Genomic DNA, 12,473 nt, shown 5'->3' on the forward strand with positions numbered 1-12,473 from the left:
TGCAAACTCTGTACCCATTAAACACTAATTCCCTTTTTCCTCTGTCCCTGGCAATAACCCTTTTACTCTGCCCTAGAAACCACATTTCTATTTCTATGATTTTGACTCTTTGGGTGGAACACATCTTTTTTTTTTACATTTTGAAAACACAGGTTTATTAGGAAAAGGAGAAAGAAAAAGAGAGGTACTTGCATAGTCACAGTCAGCAGAAGAGCTCAGAAAACATATTATTTATCCCTTTGTGACTTATTTCACTTACAAGTTTCCAAGATTCATTCATGTTTTATCATGTGAAGATAATTTCCTTTTTTAATGCTCTGTAATTTTCCATTGTATGTCTGTACCACAATTTCTATATTCTTTCTTCTGTTGATGAGCATTTGGCTTGCTTCTTGGCTATTGGGAATAATGCTACAGTGAACATAAGTGTGCAAACATCCTTTATGATTCTGCTTTGAATTTTTTTTGATACCCAGAAATGGAGTTACTGCATCATATGTTCATTCTATTAGTAATTCTTTTTTTTTTAAAGATCTATTTATTTATGCATATAAGAACTGGGGTACAGGCCAGAATTGTGGGGGGTAAGAGGATTCGCCAGAGACAGAGTAGGGAATGGAACAGGTAGATTGACTGAAACACACTGCTGAGGGGAGCAGTGGGCAAGACAGGAGTGTTCTGCTGCACCATGTGGGTCACCTCCCTGGCCAGGGATTGAATTCATGCTGCCGTGGCTGTGGATAGCCTCATAGTACTGACACTTAACCCCTTGCGCCACCAGGGAGGCCCCTCTATTGATAATTCTTGACTGCAATGGTTTGTCTAATTGTAATTTCCTGTTTCAGTCATTGCTACTACATTTATTGATTGAAATTCTGTGGTAAGCAAGAGTTTTCACTTCTTTCCTTTTCTTAAATTTTTTTAATATAATCTGTTCTTTTATATCTTTTATATCATTGTGTATTCCTCTTTCCTTTTTTTTTTTGCCTCTTCTGGTGGTGCAGCGTTTGAGCGCTGGGCTGCGAGTCTGCAGCGCCAGTTCGCTCCCCGACCACCGGCGAGGGTCCCACAAAAAAAAAAAAAAAAGATTTATTTTATTTATGCAAGAACTGGTGTACAGGCCAGATGTGCAGGAGGGTGAGAGGATTCACCAGAGACAGAGTGGGGAACAGAACAGGCAGACTGATGAAATACACTGCTGAGGGGAGCAGCGGGCGAGACAGGAGAGGTCTGCTCACCATGTGGGTTGCTCCGAGGCCGGTGGGGATTGAACCAGCACTGCAGAGACTGTAGACAGCTTCACAGCATTGCGCTCAACTGCCTGCGCCACCAGGGAGGCCCCATCTTTCCTATTTTTTTATTCAATTGTTTATGTCAGTATGAACTCATGGATATTTATTTTCTCTTATGAGTTAACATCCACTATTATTGTTTTGTTGATCAAATTGTCCCAGGTTTGGCTATTGGGGATTTCTTGGAGCACCTTTCTGTATGCCTTCATCATGTTTTGAATACTACATTATTTCTTTTTCTCTTTTTTTTTTTAAGATTTGTTTACTTATGCATGCAAGAGCTGGAGTACTGGCCAAGATGGGGGCCGGGGGAGGAGCAGTGTATTGCTGACGGTGAGACAGGAGAGGTCTGCTTCGCCATGTGGTTTCTCCCTGGCAGGCCGGGGATCAAACTCATGCTGCATAGGCTGCAGATTGCTTCATAGTGCAGTGCTTAACCCCTTGCACCACCAGGGAGGCCAATAAATAAATCTTTAAAAAAAAAAAAAAGGTAGACAGGATAGAGAAAGTGAGATGGCAGAGGTAGGGAAGAATAGTACAGTGGAAAGAGAAAACATTAAGTGAGAAAATTTGGGCTGAAGCTCCAGCTTTGCTTATCTCATACATTTATTTTGAAAATGAAGTGAAATAGGGCCTCCCCAGTGGCGCAGCGGTTGAGAGCTGGGCTGCAAAGCTGCCCACAGCCTCTGCAGCGCTGGTTTGATCCCTGGCGCTGTCAGCGAGGGTCCCACATAGCATGCAGACCTCTCCTGCCGCGTCCGCTGCTCCCCTCAGCAGTGTACTTGGTCAGTCTGCCTGTTCTGCTCCCCTCTCTGGCTCTGGTGAATTCTCTCACCCTCCTGCACTTCTGACTGTACCCAGTGCTTGTATAAATAAATCTAAAAAAAAAAAAAGAAAGAAAATGAATTGAAATAATGTATGTGAAGAAATGTAAAATACAAGCCATAATGTAAGTGTAAAAACCTGTGCCAGACCACTCCAAAGATAAACTCTTCTGCAGACGTTAAAAAGAATATGTTCACCTTTATTTCTAGCTTCCAAAGCAGCAAGGATATGCATCTGATCCTTTTAGTAAAACCATAAGCTCTTTTATTTTGTGTCCCAACCCTCAACAACATTCTGGGCATAGAGTCGGCACTCAATAAAAACTAGGTGGATTTTTTTTTTCAGTGTTTTGTTTTGTTTTTTTAAATAGAAGGACAATTTGGAGAAGATCCAGAAAAGAACCACAGGAATGATCAAAGAGATGAATAAAAGGTCCTAGTGGAAAGGTTAAATTGAATTGGGACTGTTTAGCTTGGAAAAAAGGCAATTGAAGAACTAAGGAATAACTTAGAATAACAACACTTGAGCTGGAAGAAACCTCCTAAGTCCAACCTTTTCATTTCACAGATGAGGAAACTAAGACACAGGGAGAGGTTACAACTTGCTAAAGGTAGCTTTAGGACAAAAAGAAAAAATTTAAACAGCTTTCTGCCTGCCTGTGACTATAAAGGTGCCTCTCTTTTTCTTCCTTCTTTCCTAATAAACCATCCTTTTAAAATGTAAAATTTTAGAAATTTTTGAGTTTCACTTAATACCGTAAGGAAATAATTTACCCAAGTAACATGAATATAAATTGTAACAAAAATAGCAAATTACAACTTATTAAAGATTTCCTATATATGCCCAGCACCTATATGCTTGATGTTTTATTTATGTAACCTTACAAAAACCTTGCCAAGCAAATACTATTTTTTCCATTTAAAAAATGAGAATACCAGGGGCCTCCCTGGTGGTGCAGGTGGTTGAGCGCAGCGCTATGAAGCTGTCCGAGCCTCTGCAGTGCTGGTTCGATCCTGGCGGTGGACAGCCTCATGGTGTGGCGCTTAACCCCTTGCGCCACCAGGGAGGCCAAAAAAAAAAAATCTTTTAAATAAATAAATAAAAATGAGAACACTAAGGGTCAGAGAAGTGAACTTATTAAGGGTTATCTTCTCTCCCCTATATCATGCTGTTTTAAAAAACCTGACTAGAATTCAATAACATAGGTTCATGTACACTCAGTACCCAGCTTTTAAAACTATTCTCAAAAAAATGGGCCTCCCCCGGTGGCGCAGGCGGTTGAGTGCCGCGCTATGAAGCTTGTCCGCAGCCTCTGCAGCACCAGTTCGATGCCAGCCGGCGAGGGTCCCACATGGCGAGCAGACCTCTCCTGTCGCGCCTGCTGCTCCCCTCAGCAGTGTGTTTCAGTCAGTCTGCCTGTTCTGTTCCCCACTCTGCCTCTGGTGAATCCTCTCACCTCCCACATCTCTGACCTCTACCCCAGCTCTTGTATGCATAAATAAATAAATTAAAAAAAAATAAAGCTTTATTTAAGAACTGGGGTACAGTCAGAGGCGTGGGAGGGTGAGAGAATTCACCAGAGACAGAGTGGGGAGCAAAACAGGCAGACAGACCGAAGACACTGCTGAGGGGAGCAGTGGGCAAGGCAGGAAAGGTCTGCTGCGCCATGTGGGTTTCTCCCTGACTGACTGGGAATTGAATCGGCACTGCAGAGGCTGCAGTGTGCTGCAGTGGCTGCGGATTTCTTCATAGGTTGCGTCTCAACCCCTGTGCCACCAAGGAGGCCCCTATCCTGCCTACTTCTTAAGACGTCTCTGTGAAGTCTTTTCTGCTGATTCTAGGTTATTCTTTTCCATCTCCAAATTTTTGTTTATATTGTCTTTTCCACATATTTAAGCATTTTCATATACTTTACTGAAATGTAATAAAAAATAACAGAAAGGGGCATAAATCATAAGTGTATATAGCCCAATGAATTATTATATAGTGAACATAATTGTTTCCAGATTAGGAACTATATCCCCAGAAACCTTCTTGATCTCCCCCCCCTTTTTTTTTTAAAGATTTATTTATTTTTTTATACAAGCACTGGGTACAGTCAGAAGTGTGGGAGGGTGAGAGAATTCACCAGAGCCAGAGTGGGAAACAGAACAGGCACACTGACAAAATACACTGCTGAGGGGAGCAGTGGGCGAGACAGGAGAGGTCTGTGGCGCCATGTGGGACCCTCGCCAGCGGTGCTGCAGAGGCTGCGGGCAGCTTCGCAGCGCAGTGCTCAACCGCTGCGCCACCAGGGGAGGCCCTCTTGATCCCCTTTTAGATTGTGCCCAAATCACAGATAACGATGAACATCATAGCCCATTTTTTGCTTGTAAAACATACTTTATGTACTCTCTTACATTTGTCTGCTTTCATTCGTTTTAGAAATTTATGTTGCTTCATTTAGTGTGTGTGTGTATATATATATTGTTGGAAAACTCGTGATGCATTTTTGCATAGAAAACATAAAAATACATCATGACTTTTCTGATAAAGATTATAGTATATATTCGGGCCTCCCTGGTGGCGCAGCGGTTGAGCTCTGGGTTGCGAAGCTGCCCGCAGCCTCTGCAGCGCCCATTCGATCCCCGGCTGCTCCCTGGCCACCGGAGGAGGGTCCCACATGGTGCGCAGACCTCTCCTGCCGCCCGCTGCTCCCCTCAGCAGTGTATTTCATCAGTCTGCCTGCTCTGCTCCCCGCTCTGGCTCTGGTGAATTCTCTCACCCTCCCACGCTTCTGACTGTACCCAGTGCTTGTATAAATAAATAAATAAATCTTAAAAAAAAAAAAAGATTATAGTATATATTCATTTTCTTTGTTGGTATTATATAGTATTTTATTACATAAGTGTATACTTATTACATAAGTATACAATGATTCATTTATTATATTGATGGATATTTGGAATGCTTACAGTTTGGGTTTTTATTTTTATTTTTTATTTTTAAAGATTTATTTATGTATTTATACAAGCACTGGGTACAGTCAGAAGTGCGGGAGGGTGAGAGAATTCACCAGAGCCAGAGGGGAGAACAGAGCAGCCAGACTGACGAAGTACACTGCTGAGGGGAGCAGCGGGCAAGACAGGAGAGGTCTGTGCGCCATATGGGACCCTCGCCTGGCAGCCAGGAATTGAACCGGCGCTGCAGAGGCTGCGGGCAGCCTCGTAACCCAGCGCTCAACTGCTGCGCCACTGGGGAGGCCCAGTTTTTATTTTTTTAAAAAAGATTTTATTTATTTATGCATACAAGACCTGGGGTGTAGGCCAGAGGTACAGGGGAGTGAGAGAATTCATCAGAGACAGAGTGGGGAGCAGAGCAGGCAGATCTACTCAAATACACTGCTGAGGGGAGCAGCAGGCGATACAGGGGAGGCCTCCTCCCTGGCTAGAGATCGAACTGGTGCTGCAGTGGCTGCTGATAGCTTGATAGTGCTGAGTTTTAACCCCTTGTGCCACCAGGGAGGACTCCAGTGTAGGTTTTTATTAATCGTGCTGTTATGAAGATCGTTGTACATGTTTGGTAAGCACATGTATGCATTTCTGTTGTGGTATATACTTAGAAATGGAATTGCTGAATCTTACAGAGTGTACATACATTTATCTTTAGTAGATACTACCAATTATTTTTCCAAAGTGATTTTACTATTTTACACTCCCATCAGCAGTGTAGGAGAGTTCTAACTGTAGTGAATCTTCTTTCTGTTCTCCACAAGATTATGAAATTCATGAAGAGGGGGATTTTTTTGTGTGTGTGCCAAAAGTCTGACATAGAACTGGCACTTTGTGGGCATTTTATGGAGGTTGCATAATGATATATGCATGACATGTATTTGAATGATAAGCAAATAGTGAGAAATAACTGGACAGGTGGGCAGGTTTGCCCAGTTAACAAATATTTGCCTGTTTCCCATTTATAACGCATTATACTTGATTCTGATAATATATCTACTTTCTACCCTAATGGATCTTTCTGGTAATGGTAGTAGAAGGTAATCAAGTATGTAAGTAACGATATAATTGTAGTTATACTTTGTAATGAGTACTTCAAATGAAATTACCAGGTTGTTGCTATGTTAGTAAGTAATGGGATAATATGAAACTATTTTAGATAAAATGATAAAAAAAGTACTCTTTTAAAAAATGACATGGCCTCCCCTGGTGGCACAGGTGGTTGAGCGCAGTGCTGTGAAGCTGTCTGCAGCCTCTGTAGTGCCGGTTTGATCCCGGCCGGCTGGGTGAATCCCACATGGCGCAGCAGAGCTCTCCTGTCTAGGCTGCTGCTCCCCTCAGCAGTGTATTTCAGTCATTCTGCCTGTTCTGTTCCCTGCTCTGTCTCTGGTGAATCCTCTCACCTTCCCGTTCATCTGGCCTGTACCCTGGTTCTTGTATAAATAAATAAATCTTTAAAAATAAAAATAAAAAATAACATGTTTCAGGGTATTTTCATTTACAAGAAGTTATTTATTGATATCTTTTCAACTTGAGCAAAAGAAAAATTGATGTCTTTAAGGTCAAGGGAACCTTGGGGGAGCAAGGGCAAAAGTAGGTAAATATGTGTATTTATATAGATATGTACAGATATGGGGAAACTAAGTTTTTCTTGGTACTAGACACCTAGGTATTTCAGTAGTTCAACATGGTATTAACTCATGAACCATGGTAGACAGAAATACAGCAGGTGGGGCCTCCCCTGGTGCTGCAGCTGTTGAGTGCTGGGCTGTGAGGCTGTCCACAGCTTTTGTAACACTGGCTCGATCCCCGGCTGCCAGTGGTGCGCAGACCTCTCCTGTCTTGCCCGCTGCTCCCCTCAGCAGTGTACTTAGTCAGTCTTCCTGTTCTGCTCCCCGCTCTGGCTCTGGTGAATTCTCTCGCCCTCCCGCACTTCTGACTGTACCCAGTGCTTGTATAAATAAATAAATAATAAAAAAAAGAAATACAGCAGGTGGTAAGTCAGTCACATAAAGAATCTGTTGGTTACTCCTGGAACTATGAGGAAGGAGAAAGACCCTGTAATCTAGTAGAAAAATACTCTTCCCAAAGCACAGCTTCTTGAAACTGCTCTTGGTTGTGTTCTGGATGGACCATTACACTGATGTAGGTGATGCAATGGGCAGTGTTCTGTGTTTAGTCTGTGATTTACAAAGCCTGCCAGATACCTGCTGAATTCAAGTACAAGTGTCCTTGGAACTAACCACAAGAATTCTGACTAATCTTAATATTTTTGTTTAGAACAAAAAGTAAATAGTAACTCTACACAATTAGAATTTGTTTTTTCCTTCGTTAGGATTAAAAAAAAAATCACATTTCTTTTTTTTTTTTTTTTTTAAAGTGACAGTCTTTTATTTATTTATTTATTTGTTTGTTTTGTTTATACAAGCACTGGGTACAGTCAGAAGCGCGGGAGGGTGAGAGAATCCACCAGAGCCAGAGCGGGGAGCAGAACAGGCAGAAGGACCGAAGTACACTGCTGAGGGGAGCAGCGGGCGGCAGGAGAGGTCTGCGCGCCATGTGGGACCTCCTCCGGTGCCGGGAAGCAGCCGGGGATCGAACTGGCGCCGCAGAGGCCGCGGGCAGCTTCGCAACCCAGCGCTCAACCGCTGTGCCACCGGGGAGGCCCAAATCACATTTCTTTAAAACAAAATTGAAGGGATAACTTTCCTACTATTTATACCCTTTTTATTGTGAAAGAAATATAGCATTATTGAGAGTTTGGAAACTATCAATACTTAAACTCATCCACAAATCTGCTAACTTAATAAAGTAACTCATTTCTATGTTGCTTTCTATGTTTTCATAGAAAGTACTAAGTAAATCAGTCCATCAGTTGTGACAAATGTACTATTCTAGTGGGGGCTGTGGCTAGTAGGGAGTGTTGTATGTGTGGGGATGGCTGTATATGGAAGCTTTCTGTATTTTCTGTTTGCTGTTTTGCTGTGAACTTAAAACTGCTTTAAAATATAAAGTGTGTTAAGGAAAAAAAGCCCTCATTAATTAATTAATTATTTAAACCCCTCATTAATTACTTGACATACCTTAATTAAGGTATATCTTCTCTTACTGGGCTTTCCTCCACCTTCCCATTTTTATTCTGTGAATAATACTACAATGAGTCATGTGTATTTTTTCCTTAGGAATTTATTTTTGAAACTATGCTTATTGAAACTATGCTATTGATCTTAATTACAATAATTATAATAATACATTATAATAATACCAACCTTATTTGTGGTGATTAAATAAGTTATTGTATGTAGGGCAGTTATAGTTCTTGGCACATAATTGTAAATAATGGCTGTATCATACATTGCCAAAGTGCTTTCAAATGCAGTCTGAACGTAAAAGGAAGGCAATTTTGTTTTGTTTTGTTTTGTTTTTAAACGTACTATTTTTTAAAAAAGATTTATTTATTTATTTATACAAGCACTGGGTACAGTCAGAAGCGCCGGAGGGTGAGAGAATTCACCAGAGCCAGAGCGGGGAGCAGAGCAGGCAGAAGGACCGAAGTACACTGCTGAGGGGAGCAGTGGGCGGCAGGAGAGGTCTGCGTGCCATGTGGGACCCTCCTCCGGTGGCCGGGGAGCAGCCGGGGATGCAACCAGCGCTGCAGAGGCTGCGGGCAGCTTCGCAACCCAGCGCTCAACCGCTGCGCCACCGGGGAGGCCCAAAGGAAGGCAATTTTGATCTGAACAACAGCGATGATAATGTTGATGATGATAGAAGTGTATACTATTTTTTGAGTATTTTGTGAAAGGCACTTTACATATATTATCTCCTTTAATCTTCACTACACCGAGGTTCAGTAATGTACCATAAGTCAGTAAGTTGCCCATGGCTACTCAGCTTTCTAAGTAGCAAAAAAAGAAGTTTAAACTTAAAATTGACTGATGTGAAAGTCTTTTTTGTTTTTTCATATACTGCACTGCTGCCAGTGTTTAAGTGGATATTTATTGCAATTCAAATTCCTAGATTCAGATTTACTTAGTTCCTTTTATTAGTTAGGTTTTTTTAAAAAAGATTTATTTTACTTATTTATGCATACAAGAGCTGGTGTGTAGGTCAGAGGTGTGGGGGTGAGAGGATTCACCAGAGACAGAGTGGGGAACAGAACAGACAGATTGACTGAAATAGACTGCTGAGGCAAGCAGTGGGCAAGACAGGAGAGGTCTGCTGACCATGTGGGTCACCTCCCTGGCCAGGGATCGAACTCGTGCTGCAGTAGCTGGTGATAGCTTGATAGTGCTGAGACTTTAACCTCTTGCACTATCAGGGAGGCTCAGATTCTATAGTTTTTATTTTATTTTAAAGATTTATTTATGCATACAAGAGCTGGGGTGCAGGCCAGAGATGCAGGGGGTAAGAGGATTCACCAGAGACAGTGGGGAGCAGACCAGGAGGATCTACTGAAATACAATGCTGAGGGGAGCAGCAGGCTCGATAGGAGAGGTCTGCTGTGCCATATGGGTCACCTCCCTGGCTGGGCATTGAGCTCAAAGTGCTGCAGTGGCTGCGGATAGCTTAATAGTTCTGTGTCTCAACCCTTTGCGCCACCAGGGAGGCCCCCAGATTCTAGTTTTTATTTTAAAGTAGCTCAGCTCAGATTAACCTCTAAGTGAGTGCTCAGTGTTACTTACATTTCTCATTTCATTTTTTTTTTTTTTAAATCCCCTAGTGGCTCCAGATGAGCCAGTCCCTAGTACAGGTGCCCGGACTAGACATACAGCTGAGTAGGAAGTATCACACCACAAATAAGGTGAGAATTATTAATGCTTTCTGTGTTTATAGACACAGGTGTTCTTAATTGAATCTCAGCAAAATTGTTAGCTGGTTGAGGCAAAGAATTTTACCAAATGCAGAAGGTAAGGGTCAGAGCAGAGAAGTGACTTGCGCAGCACTACAAGGATAGTAAGTGACAACTAACTAAATATTTGACCCTGAGGTTTCTGATCTCATGTCCTATATTTCATCCCTTGTACTGTCTTGCCTAGAAAACATGTAAGGGAAAAAGTCTTTTTTTCTCCCTTCATTCATTCGTGTTTATTAATTTAACACATATTTTCTGCATACATTTTTGTTCAGGGCACTTTGTCACTGGAGACACTTAACTGTACATTTTAGAGATCTGTCCTCATGTAGTTACTTACTCTAGCCTATTTACTATAGAGGAAAATGTCTTCATATATATATTTTTTTAGATGTTAAAATAATGTTTAACGTTTGGAGAATTTCTTATAGGTTACACTGCCTCCCTCCAATTGAAGAAACTTAGCTTTAGAATAGATTTTTCTTGGAGCTTATTTGTAATCTACAAAACTCTTATCTTCTATAGTCATAATAAAATTTCTTATACAAAAAAAATGCAAGAGTTTAAAAGCGTTTATTCTGTGCTAACTTTGATTGATTATGATTTTGAATGACTTGACTACTTATAAGCAGTATTTTTGTTTCTTTTTCCGATTATGTCAATAAAGATAAAATGTTCTTCTTAAAATTGTTCTTTGAAAGGTGGTGGGTGGGGGATGTCAAGACTTCCTTTTAAAAGTACTCTTTTCCGGGCCTTCCTGGAAGCACAAGGGGTCAAGTCTCAGCACTATCAAGTTATTGCCAGCCACTGCAGCGTGAGTTCAATCCCGCCAGGGAGCTAACCTACATGGCACAGCAGACCTCTCCTGTCTTGCCTGCTGCTTCTCTTGGCAGTGTGTTTCAGTAGATCTGCCTATTCTGCTCCCCCACTCTGTCTCTGGTGAATCCTCTCACCCCTATCCCCCCACCATCACTGGCCTACACCCCGGTTCTTGTATGCATAAATAAATAAAAATAAATCTTTAAAAAATAAGTGAAAGTAGTCTTTTCCATAGAATTTTTACTTTGATATCCCAGATCAATCATTTACTAGATACGGGTTCAGAGGCATTTGGTCAGCAAGGTATATCTTGCTCTGAAATTGGAAGACATCTGTTAGAATTCCAGATGTGTTTGCCCTTAGTGATAAGATGCCTAGAAAAATGAAAATTAGAAATTCTTGGTGGGAAAAAAAAAATCTAAGCAATAAAGATATCCTTAGACCTAATGAGAAACAAGTGGTATTCTTTTTTGAAAAAGTTTTTACAACTAATTTCGTTCCCTTTATGATTAAATAGCTTTCTACTACCAAGGATTCCCCACGGCCTGCTGAGGAGAAGGTTGGTGCCTTCACAAAGATAATAGAAGCCATGGGGTTCACGGGACCTTTGAAATACAGTAAATGGGTAAGTTCTTTTAAGTTCTTTTCATTTTTCTTTTGGGGCTTTCCACTTTTCATAGGAGAGTTTTAAAAACTTCTACTATGCTTTTGTGAAGTTTATATGTTATTTTGAGAATTTCAAAATGTGTTGTCGTTCCTCCTGTGCCCATTCTAAATCTGATCTACATATAGCACGTGGAGCTGAAATACTCCCTCTACTCCCTCAACCTGATTCCTTAGAAGTATCTCAGTAGCAGGTAAACCAGTAAGATTGAACTTTCCAAGCCCTTGTTACATGATATGCCTTACCAATGAATTCTAAAGAATTAGAATAACCAAATGTTTTGATGGGGCAGTGTTCTTAAGGAAATGGTATTTCTGATGATTCATATTCATGAAGGTTTTTCTCTAGGTCATTGTAGTGACTTTAAAAAAAATTTACTGGGCTTCCCCTGGTGGCGCACGCGGTTGAGCGCAGCGCTGTGAAGCTGTCCGCAGCATCTGCAGTGATGGTTCCATCCCATCCCCCTGGCAAGGGTCCCACATGGCGTGGCAGACCTTTCCTGTTGCGCTTGCTGCTCCCCTCAGCAATGTATTTCGTCAGTCTGCCTGTTCTTTCCCCTCTCCATCTCTGGTAAATCCTCTCACCCTCCCGCGCATCTGGCCAGTACCCCGGTTCTTATATAAGTAAATAAATAAAATCTTTAAAAAATTTTTTTTTACTTATAAGCATTTTTAAATTAGCTAGTTAACCTTGTCATTTGTTGTCATTCTTATTATGGAGGGTTATTTGTTAGCTATAAATGAATAAGATGTACTGTTTTAAATTAAGTGCATATTGCCTTTGGACTTTTATAGCAATGACTTTTAACAGAAGTGCCTTTTAATGCTTTTCAAGGTTGTTAGAATGTTGGGTGAGCCTAATCAGTCATAAGTTATATGTTAATCAAAGCAAGCCAATACATAGCAGTAGGGAAAACTGTCTAGAAGACATTATAGCTTTGTCCCAAATGACCACATAATGCCTTTTAGACCATTTTAACAAATAAGATTCAAATTTCAATTTTTGTGGTCTTCTAATTTCTTCTTAAAATA

General features: G+C 41.2%; 1 protein-coding gene across 3 annotated transcripts in view; it reads left to right on the forward strand.

Moving 5' to 3' along the window:
* Positions 1–12,473, forward strand: part of LOC119233700 (ubiquinol-cytochrome-c reductase complex assembly factor 1) — a 114,549-nt gene that overhangs the window by 10,809 nt on the left and 91,267 nt on the right. The window contains exons 1-3 of one of the 3 annotated variants that reach the window (XM_037496283.2): positions 861–880; positions 9,828–9,908; positions 11,296–11,403. In XM_037496283.2, coding sequence (XP_037352180.1) covers positions 9,837–9,908; positions 11,296–11,403 — 180 coding nt within the window. In that variant the 5' untranslated portion in view covers positions 861–880; positions 9,828–9,836. Of the gene's footprint in view, positions 1–860; positions 881–9,827; positions 9,909–11,295; positions 11,404–12,473 lie in introns of those variants that run through there. The other 2 variants (XM_037496268.2, XM_037496277.2) reach the window with 2 other exon arrangements.

Source organism: Talpa occidentalis, unplaced genomic scaffold (genome assembly GCF_014898055.3).
Source record: "Talpa occidentalis isolate TD23 unplaced genomic scaffold, MPIMG_talOcc4v2.1 talOcc4.10, whole genome shotgun sequence".
In the NCBI taxonomy this organism is placed as follows: Eukaryota; Metazoa; Chordata; class Mammalia; order Eulipotyphla; family Talpidae; genus Talpa; species Talpa occidentalis.